Below are 20,401 nucleotides of genomic sequence, written 5' to 3' on the forward strand. Positions count from 1 at the left end.
GATGAGTACAAGAATAAGAGACTTGTCTAATATTTTAAATAAGAAAGTAATATTTCTCTCTATTATAGAGGTCTCATTAGTAAGAATAATTTTAGAGAATTAATCACACATTCAATTTTATAATTTGTTGATTTATGCGATAATAAGTATTAGATATGTTCTTTCTTGTGCAACTTACTACTTTATCTTGCCTACTCATAAATCACAATTACATGAGTTAACAAGCTGTGAAATTTGATGAAAAAATGATTGTATTCATAAGCAGATTGTTAAAAACATCCAAAGAAGGTTTATTAAACTCACCCCCACCATCCAAAGTCCAAACACCTTATTAATGATCTATCCTAGGAATCAATCAGGCTAAACTTTATTTACATTCATATTTAAACTAGCCATTAGACGCAGGTGTTTAAGCAAAGACTCAAATTTCTATTTAAAACTTTCGAACTAAATCTTGTTTTGCAACAGCCGGCGTCTCCTCATCCACAAAAATATATGGTGCGTAACGCCTCCGTTTCTAAACAGCTAAAAGAGCAAATAATTTCGACTCCACTGATCTTGTGATTTGTGACATGCTATTTTAAATTAATTAATGGGCAAAATATTAAAATTCTTCAAAGTTCAAACCCCAAGAACTCTTCCATTCCAACTTGACTGGCCCATACCACCCACTTGGCACTCATGACGTTGACTGGCCCATACCACCCACATGGCGCTCATGACGTTTTCTATTCAAACTTCTAGTACTATTATTGGCAATGAGACTCAAACTCAATATCGCTATGTTTAATCTTTTATCTATTAATATTTATGCTTGGCATATCTGTTTTTTTCAATGCTCTATCTCCTCCCCTCCACACACCCCCCCCCCCCCGGCCGCCGCTATGTTTAATCTTTTATCTATGAATATTTATGCTTGGCATATCTGTTTTTTTCAATGCTCTATCTCCTCCCCTCCACCCCCCCCCCCCAAAACACACACACACACACAAAAATCATTAGGATTTTATATATATAAATATATATATATATATGTATATTGTCAATAAATATAAGTAAACTGCTTCAAATCGTTACAATTCGACTAAAATGATTAAGTCAAAGATCACAAAATTTTATACTAAAAAAATTCAATTTATTAATGCATTAAATGAAAAACATACTTATTGTATAAACATTACCTAATATTTTACTATGGTGAGTTGAAGACAAGAGTTAGTAAGCGCACATGATATTTGTTGGGGAAGCATCAAAGAAATTTTGTGGCCTGTATTGAAGAAATGTCGTGGTCTTGTGATATATATATATATATATATACACTAGTTATAGATGTACGTTGCACGGTTTTATAAAAAAAACTTATAAAATAAATATATATATATATATAAATAATTATATATTTTAATAGATTCAATAAAGATAAAAGAAAAAATTATCAAGTATAAATAATTATCTCACTAAAATAAAGGGTAAGATTTCTTCCTAAAACTAAATTAAATTGATAATTCCAAATTAAATTTTAAATTGATAATTATTTAAAAAAAAACGTACTAAACAATTGATAAATCTAAAATTAATATAATCTTGATAATATTATAAATTAAATTAAAGTTGATAATTCAAGAATACACATGTAGAACATCTTGATAATTTGATGTAACATAAAAATCAAATAAGAAAACTGTTAAACTTAATCTATTAATTGTAACCATATTTAATCATTGATTCTATGACCCTAACCCTAAGCATTAAATTAGATCAAAGCTAAGAAAATTAGTTTAAACAAAATGCAACCAATACACAAAACCTAATCAATTTAATAAAAACAAAATACAAAAACAAAGGAGCCTTTAGAAACTTGACAATGTTTTCGAATATTTTGAATTCATTAATTAAAATCACATAAAGACGAAAAAAAAAAACACTAAAGATAATAAACAAAATGAAAATAATAATAATAAAAGAAGAAAGAATGCATACCTACATTGTCATGGGATTTAGGCATTCACATATTGAAATAAGTTTTACTCCAAAAAGGATATATAGGGTTATATATATTTGGTAGAGTTCCATTTGAAATATAATTCATTTAAATCTTATTGAAATTAAAGATATCTAATCAATGTGTTTGTTTTTATCCCATAAAAATTGGAATTAAAAAAAAAAGGTCATATGAAAAAAAGAAGAAGAAGAAGAAGAAGAAGAAGAGTTGATTCAACATAACGTAACATATAAAAAATTAAAAATTAAAAAAAAAAAAAAGAGAGAGAGAGAAAGAGAATTTGGTTAATAGCTATAAGGAATTTTGATATATATATATATATATATTAAATGTCATCAACATAGAAATTATCATATTAATGGAGATATATATTATGTTTTAGGATAAATAGAGATTATCAAATCATTGGAGATATATACTGTTTCTTGGGATAGATTTATATTAATCACCTCTTGAAGAGTTTGGATTGTGCTTATCCCTTAATAATCAAGTTTTGTAGCTTGATATTCTGATAAAATAATATTAATTTAGTAATATTAAATTTTGAAAATTTAGATGATAAATATTATCTATATTAAATTTTGTATGTTAAATATTATTCCCTAATTTAAGAAATATATCCTAACAAATAAAAAATAATGTTAATTAGATGATAAATATTATCTAAATTAAATTTTTGTATGTTAAATATTATCCCTTAATTTAAGAAATATATCCTAACAAATAAAAAATAACGTTAATCTAATTTTATTTAATGATAAGAATAAATTAGAGTCCACGTAGTATACTATTCTTTTTTAGTTATTTAAAAATTTAATAAAATTTTTGCAATTTCGTGAAGTCACGTGGCGCAACCACAACGTCTAAGCCCAACTTTTATTATATATAATATAATCTAATATGATGATATGATATAATATAATATGATATAGAGATTCGATATCATCAAAGGTAGCCAGTTCACATTTAATTCAAATTCATACGAGAACTTCTAATAATAACATAAAGTATGCATCTATAACCTCAAAAACCAATTTTCTTTTAGATGCAAAGGTGAACTTTCCATTAATTGATACAACCTTTTTTTATTAGACCTTTTCCAATTAACCTAACCCCACTTGCATTATTGGCATTAGTACTGATCATCTTCAAAATTTTGTAGTGGATAAAATTTGTTTGTTAATCGTGGTGATCAGAAATCCCATTGTGCAACCAGCGGCTGTAGCTTTTTTTTTCCCCCATCTGCCAACAACTTGGTTGTGGAGGTGGAAGAGCAGTGGAGGAGAAAGAAAGAGAGAGAAACATGTAGTTGAGGAGAAGGAGAGAGATGTATAACTCTTTTTTAGGTTAAGAGATAGATATGAAATATAATAAATAAGGGATAATTAATAAGATCCTAATTAGAATATTACCAATGAGTTTCTTTTTTGACCATTAGATCTACTTAAATCTAATGGTTTAGAAAATGTGTAACTCTAAAAAGTTACACTAGGTGTAACTAGAACACATCTCATATATATATATATATATATATACACACACTAGCATTGTGCCCGTGCAATGCACGGCTTAATCAAAATTCATATGTAAATAGTTTTTTTTTTTTGGTTAATTTACTTTAAATTAGGTAATAAAAATAAATAAATATTTTACTTTTAAGTTATATAATAAATTCATATTGGTGAAACTAAGGTATTATGAAATGCACGCACGCACACACACACATATATAAGTAATAACTTATTAAAAGAGTGCATATATAATATATATATATATATTTGGATTGTAAAAAAAATAGATATACTTTTTTTTCTTATCTTCTTCTCCTATAATTTCTAAAAGTTGATAAAAATCTTAATTTAATTGCAATCTAAATCATTTTCTTCATCTATTTCTTCTTAATTTGATTACAATCCAAAATCTTCATGTTCATCTAATCTTTCTTTCTTTTTCTTTTCTTCTTTTTTTTTTTTATTTTTTTGTTTTATTTATTTATTTAGGTTATATTACTACACCTATTAGCTACAATTTGTTTTGGATTAAAAAAAGAAAAAGAACAGCTTGAGTTGAACTAACCTTTTTAAATTTTGCAATATTGATTAGACTTTTATTAGTAATATATAGCCTTTTTATATAAAAATTTTCCTTTTATAATACACCACGTAAAAAAATAAGGATTACATCGATAATAAGGATTACATAGATAAGATGAAGAATTTGAATTGTAATCAAATTAATATTTTTATCAATTTAGAAATTATAGGAGAAGAAAAATTATATATATATTTTTTAAAAATCTAAAAATCTAAAAAAATTTCTACAATATAGTAAAACCACTTGGAGCAACCACAACATCTAAGCCCAATTTTTATTATATAGTATATGATATATATATATATATATCCCTGCATAATTTTGACCTGGTTATCCTTTAAACTATACATGATATTTTAATTTTTCTGAGGAAAAATTAAAGACTCATCGCGAAATGAAGAGATAGAAGAGTTAGCCTAAATGGAAAGTTCGGGAAAGTTTTGAGAAAGTTTTTATGGAGAATTGAAAAAACTATCAAAAGAGTTAATTACTTTTTCATTTTTTTTATAAAAAGTTTCCTAAAACGGTTTATTAATGTATGCCCTAAGAGTATTAGTAAATCCTTATATACGGAAAATTATTAAATACTCTGAGAGTATCATAAATGCGTACTCCTCCCTCTCACATGAATTGTGGATCCCACCATAAATTTAATTAATAGGACCCACAGTTATGTAAGAGAGGAAGTATGCATTTATAATACTCTGGGAATATCCAATAATTACCCTATACATAATCTTTGTTAAGGGCTCATTAGAAACTTACGATAATTTTTTTTTTTTTTTTTTTTTATAGGAAACTCATTGCTTTATTCAAAATTAACTAGAAGTGAATACATCCTGGGAACATGCACATGCTATTGGACTAGGACATTCCTCTAGCCAAGCCACATAATCCTCAAGATGAACAGCATGCTGAGCTAATAAGTGGGTAGAGATATTTCCTTGCCTTTTTACATGGGACACCTCCGCTACTCTAAAAGATGCCAGCTGGGAGATAATATCGTCCACCACATTCTAGATGGATGACTAAGCCTCAGTGGAGCATTGGATCATTTTACAGATTCTCAGAGAGTCTCTTTCAAAGACGACTTCACAGATCCCAATATCTACGGCAAATTGCACCGATGTTTCCATGGCTTTTGCCTCTGTTTCTAACGCCCCCATTAAGCCTCTCCCTTGCTGTTATGGACTGCCACCCCAAATCCCACCCATTTACGTTTGGTAAACACAACTCCATCCGTGTTTACTTTGTATTGTCCCTATTAGGGCGGCATCCATTTAACCACTTCTGACTTGTGGGGTCCAAGCATCATTTGTTTAACAATTGCTGCCTGAAATTCGTCCAGTAACGTAATGGAGCTTTTTACTATGGCAGTACCCCTCCTGTCTTTTCCACTGTGTCGTATTTCGTTCCTATTCTTCCATATCCCCCAACAAATCATGACCACACATTCCAGAAGGCCAAGTAAAGTTTCAGACCGCCCTAACAGCTGTCCCATGACATCCAGGAATTACCACTCAGGAGATATTTGAAACGAGATGACCAGCTTGCTGTGGGACCAGACCTTTCTCGCCTTTTGATAGAACCAAAATAAATGGTCCGTTGACTCAATGGCCTGTCCACATCCATCACAGACCCCATCACGTGTAATTTTCCTTTTCCACAGATTTTCCTTCACAGTAAGAATATTTCTGCAGGCTTTCCAAGCGAAGTGTTTCACCTTATTTGGTACGTCCATACCCCAAAGGCCACTCCAAATCTATTTAGCTAGCGTAGGGTTCGAACATTCAGCTCTGTCCACACCTCCACTGTCTAGTAGGGCCAGCCAATACGCATTCTTGACAGAAAACTTCCCATACTTGTTCTCAACCCATACAACTCTATCTTGAGCCCCACGAGCACTTAGTGGAATACTCAGAATAGCATCGGCATCTTGAGGCACGAATGTCTACCTAATAAAGTTATCGTTCCATTCTTTGCTATCACTTTTTATGAGGTTTTTTACCCATGGCCCTTGTGGAAGCTGCTTCTCTAGAGTGGTAATCTTGTAAGTGCATGGACTTGGGATCCATTTGTCACTCCAGATGTGAATCCTTTCTCCATCACCTACCTACCAGTGCATACCACGTCTCACTATTGACTAGGCTGCCATTATGCTACGCCCAGTATAGGATGGTTGACTTCCTAAGTTTGCCTCCATAAAATCATAACCAGGGAAGTACTTCACCTTATACACCTTATAAAAGAGAGATGATGCGTTGGTCTGCAGTCTCCACCCCTGCTTCGCCAAAAGAGCTAGATTGAAACTTTTCAGGTCTCTGAAACCCATCACTCCCTTTTCCTTTGGAAGACACATATTCTCCCAACTTATCGAAGCGAGCCTCCTTTCATCCTTCCTTTGTTCCTACCAAAATTGTCGAACCATTCCAATGAGCTCATCATATAAAGCAGTGGCCAATCTGAAACAACTCATAGTATACGACGGTATGGCCTGAGTGACTGCTTTTATCAATATCTCCTTCCCTGCATTGGAGAGTAGCTTTTCTTTCCAACCCACTAACTTTTTAGCTACTCTTTCTTTAAGCTGGGCAAATGTATTTCTTTTTGAATGTCCCACCAATGACGAGAGACCAAAGTATGATTCATGTGGCTTAATAATTTGAGCACTAAGACTAGCTCTTATGGCTTCCTTAGCAGCATGGTCTGTGTTGCAGCTGAAGAAGATAAAGGTGTTGTTCCTGTTCAACTATTATCCGGATGATTCCTCATAAACCTACAGCACCTTTAGTATCTCACCACACTTCTGAGTAGTTGCTTTACCGAAGATCAAATTGTCATTCGCGAAAAATAGGTGTGAAATTTTTGGGCCTCTAGCTGATGCCACCACCCCATGTATGAGCCTGTTTTGAACTAGCTTATTGATTAGAGTGGATAAGCCTTCCGCATATAGGAGGAATAAGTAAGGCAACAAAGGATCACCTTGTCGTAGACCCCGAGTAGGCTTGATAACTCCCCGAGGAACCCTGTTGATCCGAACTGCATATGTTACCGATGATACACATTGCATAATTATATGAACCCAATTCTCATGGAAACCCAACTTGAGCATGATCTTCTACAGGCATTCCCATTCCACCCGATCATACGCTTTGCTCATATCCAGTTTCAAAGCCATCTCACCCCATTTTCCTTTCCTCTTCCTATTTATGTGGTTCATAACTTCATGAGCTACTAACACATTATCTATAATGAGTCTTTCAGCTACAAAGGCACTCTAATTCTCCCCCACTATGTCTTGCAGCAACCTTCTCATTCTATTAGCCACTACCTTGGAAGCTAGCTTATATGCAACATTGCACAAGCTTATTGGTCTGTAGTTTGTCACTCTCTTTGGATTTTTGTTCTTTGGAATTAGAACAATATGAGTTTCATGAAACTTTGGCGGAGCTACACCATGGTTAAGAAAATCTAGGACAGTGTGTATAACAACAGAATTAACAGTGGACCAAAAGTGTTAATAAAATAAAGGAGGCATACCGTTAGAGCCAGGAGCCTTAAGAGGGTGCATTTGCTTTAGTGCTGTCTCAATCTCTGTGACATGGAACACCTGTAGTAGTGCCACATTCATTACGTCAGTCACCTTAGGATGCACCGCATCAAGCAATTCCGCACTGATCGCTGGATGTGAGGATGAAAATAGTTCCTCATAATAGTCAATGAATATCCTGCCAATTTGCTCCTCCTCTTCCTGCCAAGTACCATTAGAATCCATTATCTTCACTATAGCATTTTGTTGGTGTCTGTTGGATGCTTTTGTATGAAAGAAAGATGTATTCTGATCTCCTGATTTTAGCCAACAGTTTATGGACCTTTGGTTCCACATATCCTCTTCCTCCAGTAATAGTTTGTTCAGTTCCAGTTTTGTCTCCTGCATCACCTCCATGTTAGTCCCAGATGCAACTGAGTTATCCAACTCCTAGAGTTTTTGTCTTAAAGCTGTGATTTTCCTCCCCACATGTCCAAAGGTGGATTTGTTCCATTGGGTAAGAGACACCCGACATTCCTCCATGCATGCATTGAACGGGCATGGGTCCTCCTTATTTTTGCCTCTACCCCATGCATTTTGAACAATATCCTCACACTAGTTATCTCTCAACCACATTGATTCGAATCTGAATAGCTTCAGTTTACGCTAGGCTTACCTCCTTTGCTAGGCATCTTTGAGGACCAACATACAGTGGTCCGAGGTTGAAGTCACCACATGGTGTATTCAAGAAGGTGAAAAGTTGGCTACCCAGTTGGTGGATACGAAAGCACGATCCAACCTCTCTCAGATCCATCTCCTTAACCCCCATCTTCTGCACCATGTGAAGTTAGACCCTATATAGTCCAAGTCCCTAAGGTTACACCGGTTGATTACGTCACAAAAGTGCCTCATTTGACTTGCTGGTCTTTGGCTGCCACCCACTTTTTCTCCCTCATGCAAAATCTCATTAAAATCTCCCATAATAACCCAAGGAAGATTCATCTTTCCACTTAGCTATTCTAACAATGTCCATGATTCCTCCCTTTTGCATGTCTTTGGATGGCTATAAAAGCCCATAAACCTCCATCTCATGGAATTTTGATCTTTAGTGACAATGGCATCAATATGACGAGGCGAGTAAGTTTGAACGTCCACCCTCATCGAATCTTTCCACAATAATGCAAGTCCCCCAGTCCGTTTCACGCTGGCCACTACCAAACCTTGATGTCTTTCTAGTTTCTTCTTAATACGCACCATCTCTGACCCCTCGAACTTAGTCTCAATAAGGAAGACTAAGGTGGGATCTTCCTCCTTAACCAGCTTCTGGAGGTTGTTAACTGTGCAAGGGATTCCAAGCCCAAGACAATTCTAGGCTATGGCACTCATTGCTCCTGCATTGCTCCTGGCGGTGCTGCCATGTAGCCACCGCCGATCCTAGCTAATGTTGAGCCATAATCTGACCAAGAACCTATACCTCATTTTCAACCTTTGGTTTTTTGTTATTCTCCATCAATTGTGACACCTCTACCATTGTTAAGCGCTTCTTACGCTTCTCCTTTGCCTCAAAGGTTTCCAGTACTACTTTAGTTACATCAATTAGTTACCCAGCTTCTTTTGAGTTCCCTTCCTTTTTGTCTATATTTTCCTTGCCGAATACCTCACATACCGGTTTCAGCTTCTTATGACATCCACTTTGGTCTTTTTTCATTCTACCTACTCTCTTTGGACGTGGAGACGTCAGCCCAATCGTGAAAGATTTGGCTTTCGTGCTACTCTTCTTAGAAAAGCCCACAGTTACATAGTCCCCATTTTATGGCTTGTCTGTATATTCACCTGGATTTTAGCCCATATTCTAATCCGCCCACCATACACATGTTATCCTCTCCCTGAGATAGTGCATGTTTCAAAATATCCTGTGATCCCGCCTTGAAATTTGTTTTTTCCTTCAATGCTGTATCCAAGCCCGTATTCTTCTCACCAAACCCGATAGCTTCGTCAATATCTCTTAGCCGTTCCTCAAAATTCGTGATCTGCATTATTTTTGGGATAGTTTCCTCACCAGGCGTACTTACCATGGTCAACCCCTCCACGTGTATCGCACGTGTGTCCACATCACCATCCACATTTGCTACACCCAGGCCGCCTTCATCCTTTCCCTATCCACCGGTGGATGGACTACACCACCCTTCTTACCAAGATCCACCACCGTCGGCTTACTACCTGCACCCTCATTCCTCACCGCCATGACCATTTGTGGCCTTTGAAGTTGTTCTTGGGAAGCCCTCAGCCACAGTCCATACTGCTTCTCATCAACCCTGAGCGCTTCTTTGCTTTTAATCCACAACATGCAGTCTCGTTCATCGTGATCCACCTTTCCACACCAATAGCAAAATATTGGGAGGCGTTCATACTTAAACTCAACCCACGCCGCGAAGGGACCACCTACTCTAACCATTCGCCCCCTGCAGAGAGGCTTTGTAATGTCCAGAGATACTCAGATACGAAGATATTCGCCCAAACTAAAACCTTCCCCACCCACATCCACCTTCTCCACCACCCCTAATGTACTCCCAATGCAGATACTAGCATCCTTAGTCTGACTCTTAGTTGATAGGCCATGTATCTGGACCTAGAACGATGCTTTATCGAACTGGATCGGATTTGCAGCATCACCCACTCCTAGTTTATGGAGGATCACCAAGTATTTGTCAAACGACTAAGGACTTAACAGCAACACCCTGTCCATATCTTCCTTTTTCTCAAACTTGAACAAGACCTTATTCTCCCCCATATCACAGACCTCAAAATTCCTCTTTGTTTTCCACACCAATTTCAGGGCATGGGCTACTGACTCCAAATTCACCCGCCTTTTCATGCAGAATTTTCCTGCCACAACAAGCTCGTTTTCCTCCACTGGTGACAAGATATCAACCTATTGCCTTCTAACTTCAACAACCTTAAGCCAACACACCTTGTTGTAATGTTCTCCATCACTCACATCCACAGTCCGAGAGCTAATAGACCACCTTCTACTGCCTAGACGGAGAGACATTGTTTGCCAACAGGCAGAACCTATATTTCACCTCTAGGGTTTCATGGGACACCTAGAGATATCTAGACCTTCCGTACGGTAGCATAGAATCAATAAAATAGTTTCCTCTCCTATAGACTCATAATAAGCCAAGTTACTTTCATCAAAAAAAAAAAAAAAAAAAAGAAGCCAAGTTACATCTTACATATTGATAAGCACATTACCTTTGATTTACGTATGCTCAAGCATTGACTTTGAGTGCAGGATTGATGTCCACTTGACATTGTTTGAATTATTGATAAGCACATTAACTTTGATTTACGTATGCTCAAGAATTGACTTTGAGTGCAGGATTGATGTCCACTTGACATTGTTTGAATTATTGCATCTTCTTGATAAATCAAAATATAACACGTCCTCATTTCGGTATTCATCAATCATTATGCCCTTTAACCTTTCTTAGCCTAACATTAACTCACCTTCAACATGGAATTTTTTGTTTCTTTGAACTTCAAAGCAACAAAAAATTCCATATTGAAGACTTCCCACAGCGGTCAGATTGTTTTACAGTAAAAATTACAAAGTAGCATTTAGGATTACAGGAACGTATATATTGGCTATAGATCAAATTTTAAACTCGAAAATAGTGTCTTAACTATGTGAGCCCCATATTTTGTAAGTGATGAAGTCCATGTTTTTTACCTGCTATTCTGGTGATCAGTGCAGTACTCTTATAAATACCGTTGGTGGGTCATTAAGTGCGAAATCATAAACGAGATTATACATTTATACCTTTAAAACGAGCTCATAGATGACATTTTGTACATGTATTTAGACAATTTAAGAGTATATGACATATTAGTCAAAAAGGTGTATATGACATCTAGGTCTAGCTATTCTACCAACCAAATTCATTCCTTTGGAGTCAGGAGAGGAGTTCAAGTCTACATTACTCAGAGAAATCAAGCAATTATTTGATCAGATACACCATAGTTCCTAAATACACAACATAAGGAACCAAACATAATGAGAGTAGCTCTTCATACAGCCAAAGGGAACCGCAAAAAAGGAATGAAAAAATAAAAATCAAGATAAATAAAGTTTGTTCCAACTTTCAAAGTCTCAAATATTGAGATTTTCCTACCATTTATGAGGAGAAAATTTGGGTTCACTGATGTCAAAAAAGGAAGAAAGAAAAAACTAAGTTACGCTTACCAGCTACTACAGTTGTTTTGATAAGAAATTCTATATTATTTTAACCATATCTGCTGACTTTTTTTGGTTTGTTTATTTGGTGCAGTGCCGAAGTATTGCTGAATTTAGTAATTTACTTGCATAGTGACATGCACAACTTTTTCAAAATGCATGGAGAAGGAAAGTAAAGGAAACCATTCACCGTACCGTATGGGAGTTATTCCAATCAGATTGGGATGTTTTTGACAAATCCTCTACCTTGGTATTACTTATTCAAAATGTGTATATAAACTAAGTCTATGTAGGCAAATGCATAGACAAAGAAGACATAGGGAGAGATGGACCGAGGGAAAGGTTCTCTTGAAGAAACACCAACATGGGCTGTCTCAACTATTTGTTTGTCCTTCTTTCTGCTATCTTTTATGATTGATGCTGGTCTCAACCATCTAACTGAGGTACAAGTTGTATATAGTTATTTGATCATTTAATTTGTATGGAACTATGGGCTCTATAAGGGTGTGCCTTAGATGATGAGGTTGGTTTGCATGCTTCAGTTTCTCAGGAAAAGAAGCAGAAAAGCCCTATATAGGGCTTTGGTCAAGATCAAAACAGGTTAGTACTAGTACAAGCCTAGCATCCTGCAGCAATAAGAAAAATGAAAAAAGTATAAGACTTGTTGATAGGCTTTCTATTATACTGGTGAGAGTTCAAGTTCATTTCTAGTTCTTATAAACTAATTTTGCTCTATAACAGGTTTGATTACTAATCATTTGGTCACTAATGTTTTGAACTTATCATAGAAATGATGAATTTCGGTTTCATATCATTGCTTCTTAAAATAACGGAAGTACCCATATCAAAAATTTGCATCACTCAAGCTGTGGCGAATTCTTTTCATCCATGCAAAGATCATGTCAAGTTAGTAGAACCAGTTTTCTCATCAGAGACACAAATTTCAGGATCAAATTCCAGTGCAATACTTTCTAATGAAATCATGGATGATAATTACTGTGAATCAAAGGTAAAGAATATCAATTTTTTGTAGTTCATCAATCTCCAATAATCACTTATAATTTTTTTTACGAATATTTCACATGCTAAAACAATTCACTAACAAAGACTAATTGGGTCCTTTGGGACATTGATGAAGGGGCTTATGAACTTATGATATTAATTACTATGAGTCTATGATATGAGATTCACTGCTTCTAATATTTATTTTTCTCTTATTTCATAGGGAATGGTTTCTCTGGTGTCAAGGGAAGGAGTCATGCATCTAAATGTCTTCATCTCTTTCTTAGCAGTGTTTCATGTTTTGTACTGCATATTAACTATGTGTCTTGGGGTGGCCAAGGTATTGAAGCAATTCAATTCTTGCAAAACTGATACGTTAGCTAGTTGTTGGTACTTTTCACTGTTTCATTAAATATATTAGAATTTTGGTTAAATGATTAAATTCACTACTTCCTGACAACTTAAACTTTTGGAACAATTGGTAATTTAATGTGGTATCAAAGCAGGATATTTTAAGTTAAAATTATGGTTAAATGATTAAATTCACAATTTCCTAAGTTTTTGGGATAACAAATATTTTTCAAAATATATATTTTTGATCTTGAATCTTTTTTTTTTTTTTTTGGGAGTGGTTGTTTGGTTAAGAATCTCTTTGCATAGTGACATGAATTGTTCGCATCATGGAAGGCAATCAATTGAAAAGCAATTCTTTCAACAAAATTATCTGTCGGGCCCGACAGGAATAAATTTTGGTTGGTAAAGCTTTAAATCAAAATATAAACAACTCAAGTATCATAATCCCCAGCAATATAACAAAAAAGATAGAGAATATGAGGATATTCTTTCCTCTGCTATTGCTAGTGGCTCTATTTTTTTTAAAGCCTTAGGAGTATCCTGATCTATACTTTTTTTGTAATTTATCTCTTCTGATGAACAAAGACAACTGTGGAATACATGAAGGATCATAAATTGAACCTACTTTATCTTAGGAAGATAAATAAAGTACTTTTTTTATTACTTGGTTTTCTGTTGAATATTTTATTTGGTCAATTAATTGAATAAACCTTAATTATGCAGATCATTACATTTCCAGTATTCCACCTTTGGAAAGGGCAAGTGTATATTTTCATTATTAGGTCGATTAATTGGATAAATACAGTACTTTCCATTTTACAATAGCAAGACATTTGTCATTTATTCTAACTTGACTGCAGAATTAGCTCCATTCCCTGTCTTTTTTGTTATTTTCTTTTTTACCCCTTCTTTTTTCTTCCCTTTAGAAGAAAAAATACGCACAAACCTAGGGCTTGGCTGGATGTGAACTAAAATTAAGCTTGAGGTATTTCATGGCCAGGCCATGGACAAACAATATTCTGCTAGCCCCTCTGCTTTAGGGATGGCATTGTGTCAGATTTAATGGGTTTTCCATCGCAACCTGATCCAACCTAATGATAAGAGTTTGAGATTTTTAAATGGGTATGGAATGGGTTTGGATTCAAATTTTTTAAGTCCACTAGGATTTGGGAAGGCCTTGGATTGGTAGCTTTTTAAGTCATATAATTCCTTAATCATACTGTATTTAAAGATTTTGGAGAATGAAAAGTGGAAGTGATATGTGGCTAAACAACTTAGGTGGTGTTTTGGCTTCTAATATATAATGGACAGTTAGAACTTAAATTAATGTGATGTAAAAAAAATTGAAACGCTATTTTGGATTTACAATATTTTTCTAGTGGTTTGAACATAATGAGTTATGATGATAACTGAGTAGTTATAGAGCTCGATTATGTTTGGATTGTATTATAAATATCACTTAAGTTTGTGTAAAGTGCTAAAATATTATTTTAGATGTTGAATTTGAAGTTAACCCAGCCATTCGACCTAACTCATGGTAAGATATATGGACAGGTTCAGGACGGGTTTAGGTTTTTCAAATTTAAAGGGGAAGAGTTTGAGATGGAAAATTTTTAATGGGTCTAGGTTTGTAACGGCTTTTTTTCTCTCCCAAACCTGGCACATTCCCATTCTGACCTGCTCTCCAGCATCTTTAATCCGATCCCATATTTAAGTCTCGTTAGAGCTTAATCATTAAAAAGTTCATCATTTGATGTTGACATTCAACACATCACATTAATCAATAGCCCTAATCATTAATTCTTATGTCTCTCATTATTATTACTAAATACTAATCAAGTGCAGTGCCCACTTGTAAGACATTAAAAGAAAAGTAAAAATGATCATCAATTTATTTCATATTCTTATTACTAAGACAGAAGATTATAAAAATAATTTCTTCAGGTAGCCATTGTATTTTATGCTGCTTTTAACTTTTTGAAAATATATATATGATAAACAGATGAGTAAATGGAAAGCATGGGAGGAAGAGACTCGGACACTTCATCATCAGATTGCCAATGGTAACCTATATTGTTTTTCTATGTTATTTTCATTGCGCTATGTATTAAGATGGCCCTCCTTAGCTACTCCAGTGATTTGTTATTGTTATAGTCACATTTGCTCCAACTATTGTACCTATGCAATGCAAGTCATAGCAGTGACTGCAGCGAAGGCTAGAATGAAATTACTGGCATTCTTAACTGTTACTGAATTTTAAAATAATGGAGCAATCTTCATTCCATATTGAATATAGGCTGCCTGATCAAGGTCTACTATCCTTTTTTACTAGACTCATGAAGACAATTCCACAAGATGCAATGAATGATCTCAAAGCCTATACTGCACAGATAATGTGACAAAAACATCAGCACAAAAAATTATTGGAACCTCATTCATCTTTACAGTTATCATTATGCATTTGATAATTTTTTTATAAGTTTTATATCTGTATTCCAGACAGAAAGTATCACGTTTATTTTTTGACCAACATCAAACTACAGTTTCATCAAACTAGATGGTTAAAGGAATTTATATATGCAAGACATCCTACAGAAGTATAAATTCTAATCATAAACAAACAGACACAGCATCAAATTCCAAAATGTATCTATATAATATTTATTTTAATGATAATTTCATATGTACAGATGCTAGGAGGTTTCGGCTTACCCACCAAACATCTTTTGGGAGACGTCATCTTAAGTTCTGGAGTAATCACCCCCTCTTACTTTGGCTGGTGAGTAGAATATCAGCACCTAACCTGCAGCAATTAGCTCAATATAAGTGCCAAATGACATGAATAAATTCTCAAAGGTGAATGAAATCTAATGAATTTCAGCGCATAGTTTCAATACGTCTATTTTTACATCTTCTTTCATCCCCTTCTTCTTTCAAGCATGTGACACTATTTTGAGGAATTCAAAAGTTTCAAATGCATAGGCAAACTACTTTGTGCCAAAATGCAGTCTGATTCATTAGCGTAAATTGCAAAAGATTCTACCTCAAAAAACATGGGGGGTGCCCGCGCGGGGTGGTTGGGGGCGGGGGGGGGTGTGGGTGGGGTGGGGGNTATGGTTCCAAAGACACTAATGACATTTTCTATTCTTTCTATTCTTTAGGCTTGCTTTGCTCGACAATTCAGTGGTTCAGTCTCAAAAACTGATTACTTAACTCTTCGCAATGGGTTCATTATGGTAAGTCAGATCATCAAGACAATTTAGCTGAGAAGAAAGCATGTAAAGCTATGGATACAATCTTAACTATAAGAAATGTAAAAAGCTTTAGGCATTGACCTTTTGGCAGTAATAAACATGTCAAACAAAACACTGAATCTGTTCACAATGTGGTCAGGCCAGAATAGAGCAAGCCTTATGAGTTCAAAAACCCAAGTGAGATGTCAATATTCCTTCAAAGCTTAGAACTGAATTTCCTTGGTTGGTTATGCAGGCCAATGTGGCTGCAGGCAGCGATTTCAACTTCCACAAACTTCTTACCAGGACTTTTGATGATGATTTTGAGCAGGTTGTTGGAATCAGGTAAAGACAATTGCAAAATATAAAATTCATACCAGATTGACTAGATCCGTGTACATGACAAGTATAAATTACAAAAATATAAGAAGCAAACTAAAATAGTGATGACAAGATATAGGACAATAATTCAAGCTATAAGATTTTTTAGTTCACTCTTGCAGATTCTACATCTGGATCTTTCCCATACTATTCATATTTTTCAGCGCAAATGGTAAGCAAATGAATCGAATATAGTTTTCTTATGTTTTTATAATTTTGAATGACCATATTTCAGAGGTGTAGTGGTATTTTGCAAAAATAAGTCACATTCTTTTAACACTGTTCTACTTCCGTTTTTGCAGAATTTTATAATTACTATTGGCTACCTTTTATTCCCCTAGTGGTGAGATCAATCAACAATATTATGTAACACTTTGTTAATATCATGCTTGATGAAATCAAATTATTATTTTTTATTTATTTTTTTACCTGATGTTGCTTTTGTCCGCTATCAATTTTATATGAAGATTGTTCTGGTTGTGGGGACAAAGCTGGAAGTCACAATAACCAAAATGTGTATGGAGAGTTGCAAGGAGAACCCTGTGACTCGAGGAACTTTTCTTGTGAAGCCTAGTGATGATTATTTCTGGTTTGGTCGACCCAATTGGCTTCTCCATCTCCTCCAGCTCAACCTGATCCAGGTATAGAATATCATAAACATTGGTTATACACATCTAATTGAAACAAAGGCATATCAATTTTAATTTTTCCCCCTAGAATCCTACAACTTAGAGATCTAGACCATCCATGCATCTCCTTATGCGAGTCCCCATGTAATCTGACAGCCAGAATCCTTCCATAACAGGTGGTCCCTTTTGAACTCATAAGTAGACTTGAAGTACAGAGGCATAATATATTCAACATTAATATGAATATTCATGTAGTGAAACAACACAACTAGAGACTCTATCTACATTATCTTATATCCTACCTTTTCTTTAAATCCAAACATCAAAGTGTAATGAAGGAACCAAAATTCATAAAATAAGTTGCCATATCTTTTCCAGATCAATATAGAGAGTAGTCTTCTTGCACATTGAAATTAATGCGACTTACCCTTAATCGTAGAATGGATATTAACTTCCCCTTCAATGAAAAAAGACAGGTATTATGAAAATCAATGAAGATTAACCATTCCTATATCAGCACAAATTCATGTAAAATTTTGCAATTATATATGAACAGAAATTGAACATTTTTGGAAAGTCCACTTGACTTTGAATGAGTGCTCATAAATTAGCATATGCTTCTTGAACATAGACAAAGGGAAGTTTATCCTTAATGGATTTCTACATACGTGATAAAATCCTAAAAGCTGATGTATTTTTTGCAGAACTCCTTTCAGTTGGCATTTTTCATCTGGACATGGGTAGGTATCTTAAGTTTGTAAACTCAAGATTTTTACATCCTAAGCTGACTCATTGCCAATAACAGTACGAGTATGGCCTAAGGTCTTGCTTCAATGAAAAAACGGAGGACTTCACCATAAGAATTACCATGGGCATGGCTGTGCAGCTCATTTGTGGTTATGTCACCCTGCCTCTTTACGCACTTGTTACCCAGGTACAAACATATCCCTTCCCTATGCTAACAGGAATACTGGAATCCAATAGATGATGGGCTGCTGTATTATAAATTTATAATGTAAAACATTTGTATTCACAAACAAGTTACTAAATATTTATTAATGAGATAGAGAGAGTTTTAAATTGAATATATAGAAGATAATGGAACCAATTCCTAAAGTCCAAAAAAATGAAATAATATATATATATATATAGATAGTTAGATAGATAGATAGATGGATAGATATGCAGGCTACAAAAACAGACAGACTCTATTACCAAAAATTAGTATGAGAATTCTAATTTTAATGTATCAACAAAATGCAAACTAGTATTTCTAGTGAATGAGGTTTAAAAAAATCTAGAATCAGGGTAACATTGTAAGCAATTCCATGATTACAACAATAGTAGAAACAATGTACCAGCAAAGGAATGTTAGAACCAAACTAGTAAGATTCGGAGCCTAAGATTGACACTTTTCCATAGAGTCAAAAACAAGGGGTTTACACCCTTGATGTGTAGAAGATTTATAGAACTAACTTTAAAATTTTCTGGTGCCATGAAATAATAACTTTGAACAGACCAAGTTTGGTTGCTCCTTCATCAGAAAGTTATTGCTCCAGTAATCAACTAAAACAGTCCAAAATTGTGTCAAAAGGTTCCTAAAGGTAAAGAAAGCTAAAGTTGTATTGAAGGCCGCAGTTAAAATTCTTTAAGCATGGGCAGCTCCACAGGCTACATTACACTTATCATGTCATCTGGTGTCAAAAGGCTTTGTGTGAATACAAAGGAATGACAACAATAGAATTAACACACACGCACATATTTCACATCTTAACAGACACATAAAGATTGAGTTGGGTTGTAACTTGTAACTTCAATTGATTTTTTTTTTGGAATGTGGTTAATGACTGTCACAGATGGGCTCTAGCATGAAGACCGCAGTGTTTACCGAGCGCATAGTTAGAGGTCTCAAAAATTGGCAGAAGAATGCCAGACGCAGTCTTTCCAAAAATGGATCCACTTCAAGTATACACTCATTAAATTCATTGCCTCCTGACACTGCTGACACTTCAATAACAGGAATACAAAGGAAAAATCTCCCAGACTATGAACACCGTCCTCCATTAGCAGTCATGAGCCCTTCTTCCTCAGCCCCAGAAATCACAGAACAGGAAGTGCATTCCTCCAATACTCCTAACCCGGCTATAACAATCCTTACAACTACAGAAATCACTAAAGAGGAAGCAAATCCAGTGATCATAACCAGAGGAACCTATGATGGTGAAATCTCCTTTGGGAGCAGCTGGAAAGAACTAGAAATTAGTAGGGACACTGGAGAAATCACTTCCATCACTGAAGAAGATGCCTCTGGCATATTATCTGTCTTCAATCACCAGCACATTGATAATGACATATAATAATTTCTGCACCCGCTAATGTATATAACTTTACTTTCCAAGAAATTTATAAATATTCTTTCTCCAACTCCCATTTTGCAGCATCTCATAAATTAGGGACTTAGAAGCGCCACAATCCTATAGTGCGAGATGCAATTTATTCAAGGAACATACCACAATCACAACACAGCAACGAAAAAACAACAACAATTTTTTAGTTAAAAAAAAAAAAAAAACTAGCCACTCTGGTCTGATTTTCCAAGATGCATAATTAACTCAAATGAATGAGGTCTCAGCAATGTCATGTCATGTAACATTCTAGTACATACATACATGCAAATAAGAGAGCCAATTATGATGCATTACCGTTTAATTAATCAATTACAAAAGCACCCCAGATAGCAGTTTTAACTTTTAAGTAACCTTAATATCACATTTAAATAGACTAAATCCAAAGCCAGAACTCCAAATCATTTTCCCAAATGCCAACATTGGGTTTGGGTTATTAAGAATATACCCATTTCAAATTTTAGAACCAAATTCAGCTTTGGACCAATTGTTGGAAGTAGGAAAAACCAAGATAATCTCATTCTATGTTAAACCA

The 20,401-nt window shown here is 34.8% G+C and overlaps 1 protein-coding gene across 1 annotated transcript; it reads left to right on the forward strand.

Annotated features, from left to right (window-relative positions):
• The first annotated feature begins 12,124 nt into the window (after positions 1-12,124).
• On the forward strand, positions 12,125-19,885 carry LOC112015378 (MLO-like protein 12). Its single transcript, XM_065760412.1, has 14 exons — positions 12,125-12,305; positions 12,405-12,462; positions 12,651-12,871; positions 13,088-13,204; positions 15,221-15,281; positions 15,909-15,997; positions 16,380-16,454; positions 16,708-16,796; positions 16,955-17,004; positions 17,135-17,175; positions 17,300-17,473; positions 18,166-18,201; positions 18,267-18,395; positions 19,318-19,885. The coding sequence occupies exons 1-14, from the start codon at positions 12,189-12,191 to the stop codon at positions 19,816-19,818; spliced, it is 1,758 nt and encodes a 585-aa protein (XP_065616484.1). The 5' UTR covers positions 12,125-12,188; the 3' UTR covers positions 19,819-19,885.
• Positions 19,886-20,401: the final 516 nt, after the last annotated feature.

This window comes from Quercus suber, unplaced genomic scaffold (assembly GCF_002906115.3).
Source record: "Quercus suber isolate HL8 unplaced genomic scaffold, Cork oak 2.0 scaffold_365, whole genome shotgun sequence".
Classification (NCBI taxonomy): domain Eukaryota; kingdom Viridiplantae; phylum Streptophyta; class Magnoliopsida; order Fagales; family Fagaceae; genus Quercus; species Quercus suber.